General features: G+C 39.0%; 1 protein-coding gene across 7 annotated transcripts in view; it reads right to left on the bottom strand.

Moving 5' to 3' along the window:
• Positions 1 to 8,759, bottom strand: part of Cntrl (centriolin) — a 92,716-nt gene that overhangs the window by 44,474 nt on the left and 39,483 nt on the right. For 5 of the 7 annotated variants that reach the window (XM_017798262.2, XM_017798261.2, XM_008833463.3 and 2 more), the window contains 3 exons: positions 6,290 to 6,484; positions 2,009 to 2,162; positions 561 to 781 (listed from right to left, as the gene is read on the bottom strand). In XM_017798262.2, coding sequence (XP_017653751.1) covers positions 561 to 781; positions 2,009 to 2,162; positions 6,290 to 6,484 — 570 coding nt within the window. Of the gene's footprint in view, positions 1 to 560; positions 782 to 2,008; positions 2,163 to 3,817; positions 4,057 to 6,289; positions 6,485 to 8,759 lie in introns of those variants that run through there. The other 2 variants (XM_029563701.1, XM_029563700.1) reach the window with 2 other exon arrangements.

Below are 8,759 nucleotides of genomic sequence, written 5' to 3' on the forward strand. Positions count from 1 at the left end.
GCACAAATGAAATAAACATTTCATACAGCACTGTGAGTAGATACAATCTCATATTCTTTAGTTATGTGTCAACAGTACCATTGAGGGACAGAACTAAAATTATCTTCCTTGTCTTAGTAAAGGAAAAATGATGATTCCAAATACATCATAGCTAAAGAAGAAAAGCTCAAGGTTTAAAAATGGCCCCAGGTTCAATTCCCAGCACCCACATGGTGGCTATGAACCATGCTTAACTCCAGCTCCAGGGGAATCTGAAGCCTTCTTCTGACCTCCGTGGCACTGCATGACACAGGTGCACTCACATACAATACACTTGTACACATAAAAAATAAATAAATTAAAAAAAATAAACAAAAATGGCACATTAGCCAGGCATGGCGGTGCATGCCTTTAGTCCCAGCACTCAAGAGGCAGAAACAGGTGGATGTCTGTGAGTTTGAGGTCAGCCTGGTCTACACAGCAAGTTCCAGACCAGCTGGGACTACCGGAAAACGCTGTCTCAAAAAGACTAACATCATGTACTTCAAAAGGTAGAACAGGCAGGAAGAAGCAAACCATACCTTCCGCATGTTTTCTGCGTCCATGGCAACGATTTCCAGTTCATCTCTCTCCTGCTGGACATCTGTCAACCTCTGCAGCAATGTCTCTTTCTCATCCTGCAGCCTCCTGCACTCACTCTGGGCCTGAGCTGCCTGGCCTTTGATGGTCCCCAGGTACTCCTGCAGTCCACTTATGACACCTTCTAAATCCTTCTTCAGAGCCTCATTTGCTGCTATCTGGCCTATGCAAGATGGAAAGAGAAGAATCATGTATATTTCAGAAATATTGCTTTGTCTTAGCCCAGAAGTTATTAGCTCAGAGTGAATTTGTAAGTTTCTAATTACATTTTATTTTTCTGTGTCAATTTCTCCCCTATTTCCTATAGTACAGGAATATTAAATAGGTATACAATAAGACAGATATATTTATGAGAAATATTTATAGAATGCTTTGACTCATTATAAACATTTTAACTTCTAAATAATGAGAAGGATACAGTAAAACTGAGTTCTTCTTGCTGAATATATAAAACAAAACCACCCAATATATAAGCCTGAGACTAGTCTGGGACTGGCAACATAAATATATAAGCTGAAGATTTAAAAAGAAAAGTATTCTTAAAAGTGTATGAGCTGGGCATGGTAGCGCATGCCTGTAGTCCTAGCACTTGGGAGGCAAAGGCAGGCGGATCTCTGTGAGTTCAAGGCCAGCCTGATCTACATAGTGAGTTCTAGGACAGCTGGGGCTACAGGGAGACTCTGCTTAAAAAAAAAAAGTGTATGATGGATTCATGCAGAATACTTTTTTATTTTTATTTTTTTTGGTCTTTGTGAGACAGGGTCTCCCTGTAGCCCCAGCTGACCTGGAACTCGCTATGTAGACCAGGCTGGCCTCGAACTCACAGAGATCCGCCTGCCTCTGCCTCCCAAGTGCTGGGATTAAAGTTGTGCACCACCACTCCCAGCCATGCAGAATATCTTATGAAAACCTTTTTTTAACCCCTCTTTTAAGCCTCCCAACAACGAATTATCAGGATGGAAACAACATGCTCAAGCTGATGCTGTGAATGGTAAATAGGCTGAGAGCCTTTTCTCACTGAGCTCAGCTCTCACCATTATAGCCAGTCCCCTTCCTCTTTCTCTACTGTGAGAATGTCCCTATTCAAATCTCCCTAGCAAAAGAGGATCATAAATTTCTTCCTACACTCTTTGTAACTGGACACTGAATTTCCCGATTTCATAGAAGACAGCCAAATGACCAAGTCTGTCCTAGTCATGTACTGTCTTCTTGTCGACTGAATGGAACAAACTATAGTAATATAAAATTTTTTAAATTTTATCAAACGTTGTGGGCTATTCTGCAAAATTTCCCTAGTACCAACAGCTGAACTATATTCAGCTAATTTCTATATTGCCTGTATCATCTTCCTTGGTTAACTCTTCACCTTAAATCACACTTAAATTCTCACCGTCAGTAAGCTGCTGTTCAAGATCCTTGATCTCTTCAGTCTCCTGAGCAATTCTAGAAAGTATCTCATCCAAACGACTTTCAAGTTGAGTGTACTGCTTGTTCATAATGTCAAGCTGTTGTTCCTTACCCCTTTTCTGGGCTTTCATATGTGACTGAATTTAGAGAAAAAAAAATAACACAATCTGAAGTGCTTTAAACTCTTAAAAATAGTAACCTTAAACATTATTAAAGAAAGAAATGAAGATGAAATGTGGTATCTGCATCTATTCTGAGTAAGGCCCTGCAGTTTTCAAACAAGTTTCTCATTAAAGCCTCAGGATGACTAGATATGAAAAAACTGAGCTGGTCAGGGAGGTTAAGCAGTTTTTTTTCCAAGGGCAAGCTAGTTTTTTTCTAAGGGCAAGCTAATATAGAAAATTTCAGTGTCAGTTGCATAGCATTAAAATGTGTCTTTTAAAAAAATTTCTAGAACACCGATCATACAGATATACAGTATATTTATAGGAAAAGAAAATTTCCACTATATCCCAAAATGTTAACAAGGATTATATCTGGGTAGAAGGATTGTAAGGGGTTTTGTTTATGAGCTTTTCTACATTTATAAAACTTTCAGATTGGAAGATAGTTTTTATAATAGATAACGAATATCCTTTTAATATGAAACCATACATCTAAATACTTTTTTCTTTTCCTTTTCTTTTTTTTTGTCTTTTTGAGACAGGGTCTCCTTGTAGCCCCAGCTGTCCTAGAACTCACTATGTAGACCAGGCTGGCCCCAAACTCAAAAAGATCCACCTGCCCCTGCCTCCTGAGTGCTGGGATTAAAGGCATGCACCACAAGCTTTTAGATAGAATAAAATGAAAATGGAGAGGGAGCTCAAAGGGCATTTACCCTGGTGAGCATCCAGTTGGATGGTCTTACAAAGCCCATACACACGCTCTTGGTGAAAACACAGTCCTCACACACCTCACACTCTTACTCCTGCTCCCTAACAATTATGGCATTAAGAGCTACTGCTAACTCAAAGGAGTGGATTATCTTCCCCAGGTGTGCTGGAAAACCAATAATCAATCTAGTCTAAGCCTTCATTTCACAAATGATAAACCTGAGTCTCAGGTCCATCAAATGACTTACCTGAGTCTTCTTAGGCAACAGTTCATATGGAGACAAAATAATTCCCTAGAGATATTTCCCCTCACAGTCATTCCATCCTTATCCCCATGACTAACCCTAACCCACAGTATCAGAAGAATAGACCTGAGGGAAAAGTCACCAGAACGGTGTCAGCGTGAACAAATGCCACGGTTCTGATGTGCAAGACTCACATGATCATAAAAGAACACTGCTGTTTTAGAGGTCTCCTTCCCTCAAATACTAGCAAGAAAATGTTCTACACTTTTGAAGAAGAAATGCATGGGAGCATCATCAGAAAGCTTTTATTTTACTAGTAGTAAACTTGATGGGGTTGTTAAATCTGTTCCCTACACTCCCAAAATACCCATCGGAAATTTTCTAGTTTCCTAAATGGTTTTTCTTTTGACACTTAATTACTGTTGATAAGAGGTTATATCCTCCAGTAAACAAAGGAATTTTATGGCTCAAGAAAGAAAAACTACTGTACTCATATCTAAATCAACAAATCTTAAAATTCAGTTAAAAATTCCACTGAAACCTTTATATGCAGAACAAACATGCGGTTCAAGATGTCAGTGATGTGCACTAAACACACCGGAGCAACAGTAGAGTCTGTGGTTTTTCACAACAGTGGAGCTCACAAAAGAGTTATTGTAAAAAACAGGAACTTACATATCTGACTCCTCCTCCTTCCAAGTCCTTTCTTTGTAGAGAGAGAAAATGATCATACCTTAACTTCGAATTTGTTCTGTTAGAATCGACTGTTGACAACAGAGAAATTGTGGGCGGAAAACTTTCTAATTCTGTCTTCAAATTCATGTGCAACTCCCTCTCTGACAGGCACATTTTTGCAAATACCTCTGTGCCTCAGTAACTTCCCAGCGCCTCAAACCACGGTCCTGGTCAAGAGTGAGTGGCAGCCCAGGCCGTCCAGTCACCAGCAGCCTCTGAAGGGAGGCCCCGCCTTCTGATCTTTAAATCAAAACACAGGAAGCTCCCGAGGGCCAATCACGCCCAAACACAGCAAAGATCTCGAGGCTAATTCCCTCTATGAGCACAGCACAGATCTTTACTATGTCTGCGCAGGTGGTATTTGTTCCTACGGCTAGGCACAACTTAACTAAAATGGGATCGGATTCTTAAATGTCATTTTTTCCCTTTTGAGGACTAATGAAATGCTTATATATATTTAAAAAACCTGACTAGGCTTGTTCTGAGCTAATTTTAAAACAAATTCTTCAGACTTAATCCTTTTGTGAAGAGAGGGTTGTAGCAGCTTAAGGGCTCTGTCTCTTCCTAAAGCAATGGTTTGGGGCCAATCACATAATTTTTCTAAACACATTTCCATCCTCTGCAAACTGAAAAAGAAGAAGCCACCAAACTTGGGTGTGTGGCGTGATCAAGTGCCTGACCAACACGTTCAAACTCCCACACAAGGCGAGACAGTGACGGGCACTTCTCAGGGAACCTGCCAGAGCTCATCAGTCAAGCCTTTACATCTAAATTCTATTTGCTACTCAGAAAGATACTGCATATGATTAGAAAATACATATCAATTAAAACTGGTATCTAAAGAAAGTATTCAGGAATCCCACTTTCCTTTTTCTTTTGCTAAGAGGCTCACATTTTGTAGCCTAAAATGAGATGCCTAACATTAGCCAATAAACTTCATGAAAAAGATGAGGTGAACAAATTTAAAAGATGTCCTCTGGTGTCAGGACTAGTTTAACAAAACCAGAAAACTTAGTTTGTAAGCTTCATTCTTACTTGAACAGGTTGGTTTTAGCTACCTTCAAAAAGACCCTTCCTATGTCACATTTAGCCCCTCCTATACCTAATTCTTTACAGGAATATAGTGAAAATTAAACTGCTCCCAAGAATGTCACAGTTATTTGCTAAAAGCAAACATGCAACTGAGGTTCTACTCAGACTAAGCCCACAGCATTGAAAGGAGCAGCACATGGACTCTGGCTAGGACTAGCAGGCTGATGTTGACCTCTGGCTTCTACATGCATATGCAGGTGCATGCACCTGACATGCACACAAATGCAAACATACACTACATATATTACATACTTGTGCATACATGCAGAAATAAAATAAAGCAAGACTTTCAGTGAAAATACTAAGCCTTAGGCTATTATTAGATTTTATAGCTAGGATAATATGGTTATCCTTTATCAAAATTACCTAGGTTTGTGCATACATACCAAAATGCTTAAAGAGTAATTAACTTGTCAAGTACTTAAAGCACTTATGGTGTGTTGTCCTTATCACATTAAAGTCTGATTACTGTCCAGAGATCTTAGCTTTTTTTTTTTTTTTTTTTTTTTTTTTTTTTTTTTTTTAAAAAGACTGGCCTTAAACTCACAGAAATCTACCTTCTTCTGCCTCTCCAGTGCCAGGACTGAGAACTCACAGATCCACCTGCCTCTGCCTCCCAAGTGCTGGAATTAAAGGCGTGCACCACCATGCCCAGCTCAGATCTTAGCTCTTAATTATAACTTTATAATCCAAACTTAACCAGGAAAGCATGAAAAAATATTTTTACTTATTTTGGAATGCTAGCTAAAACATAAGCCATCAGTAAGATCCTCGGTGCTGACTGACAGGAAGAGACACGAGTCTGAAACAATCACTCAGCCACCTGCCTAGATCTGGACACAATGGAGGAAGACACTCCAGAAACGTTTTACTTTTAAGGACAAAATGAAGAGAAACAGCAAATAGCTTTTGTGGAGTATCTGCATAAAGAATTAAAGAAGTAGAAAAAGGCTTCCGAACCCCTTCAGTTCTTTTTGCTCTTAAGGAGAAATTTATAGGGCATCTTGAAACAAGTTTCTTTTGCTCTAAAACAGAATCAAACTCAACCACTTAAAAAAAAAGTGCCCTACAGCCATCAGCCACTGAATTCTACCACTTTCAGACCTTAAATTGCTTTATTCTGGACATGTTTCATATAAATACGTAGCATATATTTACATCTAATACTTAAGTACATATGTGTGTATATATATATCACAAAAATTTATGCATCAAGAGACTTTCAGAAAGGATTCTGTTGTTAAAAAGGAGACATGCATTCTCTACATATAGTGATACTCCTTTCTCCACAGAACGAGTTGGCATCTCTTAGCTACTTACGTGCTTTGGGTCTTGGGAGTCCAGGCTGTCTACAGCTACTTGCAGGCTGTTGATCTCCTTCTGCTTTTCAGCAATTTCTTTTTTTTGCTTTCCCATCTGCATTTCTAGATCCAGAGCTTCCGGGTGTAATTTATTTAGAAGTTGTATCCTACCACTCAACTGCTTGAAAAGAAGGTCTTTCTCTGCTTCTGAAATCTAATCCTCCCCATACCCCAACACATAATTAACAAAGGAGAGCAACAAAGATTTATAAAGCCAACATCTGTAATTAAAAAAATTCTGTTACATAAGACTATTTTTAAACAAAAGATGTGGAAATTATCTAGGCACTCCATAAATAGGTTATACTTGTATGCTAATTATATATAGAAAATCTTATCTACAGAAGTTCATAAAAATGAGTAATTTGATGACAAGTACAAATGAGGTTGTCATTCTAGTACATGTAAATATCATAATCGTAGTAGTAAGGATAGCTGACTCTATGTGGCAGTTACTCTGTGCCAGGTACTGCTTTAAACTCTTCATACACATGTTAATCCCCAGACATGTAAGGTAGACAATCTGTATACTACTGCAGTTTTACAGGTAGGAAGGGGATATTGTGGAAAACCCTGATCTTAGGAGGTTATAGAATTAAGACTGTGTGACTTCAGAAAGTTTTACTAACTGCTATCCTACAGTTTCTCAATTAGTTTAAACATGAAGAATCTTCTAGCAAACTGAGTACAGACAAAGTATCAATAACTTCATATTCATTTACTTCTAATAATTTTTTAATTTTTTTTATGTGTATGGTATATGCATGTGTGTAAGTGCACCTGTGCCATGCAATGCCCATGGAGGTCAGGGGGCATTGTATCCCCTGGAACTGGAGTTACGGGTGGTTATTAGTTGCCATGTGGGTGCTGGGAACTGAACCTAGGTCCTCTGCAAGAGTAGTCAGCACTCTTAACTACTGAGCCATCTCTCCAGTCACTACTACTAACGATTTTTAAGAGAGCTTTATACAAATGTAGAAATGTTTTTCAAAAGTCTAGGACTGTGTATGATGACCCATGCCTGCAAACCAAGCATTTGGGAGGTAGATAAAGGAGAAACAGTAAGTAATTCAAGGTAGTCCTTAGCTATATAGAGCATTCCAGGTCATCCTGGGCTACTGTCTTTAAAAAAAGTATAAAAAATATGTTTGTAAGGAAATAAGATAAAGTTTGTTTTTTTTTTAATTTTATGTGTATGTGTATATTGCCTGCATGTAGGTAAATGCACCCATGTCATGTAATGTCTGCGGAGGACAGAAGAGGCTGTTGGATCTCCTGGAACTGGAATTACGGACAGGTGTTAGCTGCCATGTGGGTGCTGGGATTCGAACCTGGGTCTTCTGCAAGAACAGTCACTGTTCTTAACCGCTGAGCCATCTCTCCAGCCCCAAGATAAAGTATTTTTTTGATTTATTTATTTTTATTTTATGTGTATGAGTGTATGGCCTGCATGTAAGTGCACCCGTGTTGTGCAGTGCCCACAGAGAACAGAAGAGGGCATCAGATCTTCTAGAACTAGAGTTACAGATGGTTGTTAGCCACCATGTGGGTGCTGAGATTCAAACCCAGGTCTTCTGCAAGAACAATCAGTGCTCTTAACTGCTGAGCCACCTTTCCAGCCCTAGATAAAGTATTTTTAAATGATTATGTAACTCCCTATAATCACAATACTTTTATAATCAGGAAAAAAATTAAGAATTTATTTGGTAAGATCATCTCATATAGAGAATTATGAAATACAGAGTTCTCATTAAATTGCGATACTCATTTGCTTAATTTTGAGATAAGGTCTCACTCTCTAGCCCAGGCTAGTCTGGAACTCACTGTATAACCAGGCTGGCTTTGAACTTGTAGTAATCCTCCCACTTCAGTCCCTCAAGTGCTGAGATTACAGAAAACAGCCATCATACCCAATGGGATTTTTTATTTTACTGACAAGAAACAGGCCGAAACTTCTTAGCACATGAAATAAATGAAGAGTATAAGGACAAAGTGAGGAAATAAAGTGTTCCCCAGGAACAGTTTATAGGGGATGGAGAGATGGCTCAGCAGTTAAGAGCACTGGCTGCTCTTGCAAAGGACCTGGGTTCGGTTCTTAGAACTCACCTGACAACTAACAACTGTCTGTAACTCTAGTTCTAGGGGATTTGACACCCTTTTCTGATCTCTGTGGGCATTGTACGACATGGGTGCACTTATACACATGCAGGCAATACACTCCTACACACAAAATAAAAATAATTAAAAGAATATTTTATACATATCTACTTCTACACTGGCTGCTCTTGCAAAGGACCTGGGTTCGGTTCTTAGAACTCACCTGACAACTAACAACTGTCTGTAACTCTAGTTCTAGGGGATTTGACACCCTTTTCTGATCTCTGTGGGCATTGTACGACATGGGTGCACTTATACACATGCAGGCAATA

The sequence above is a fragment of the Nannospalax galili genome, unplaced genomic scaffold, assembly GCF_000622305.1.
Source record: "Nannospalax galili isolate Female #2095 unplaced genomic scaffold, S.galili_v1.0 scaffold34, whole genome shotgun sequence".
Lineage (NCBI taxonomy): Eukaryota > Metazoa > Chordata > Mammalia > Rodentia > Spalacidae > Nannospalax > Nannospalax galili.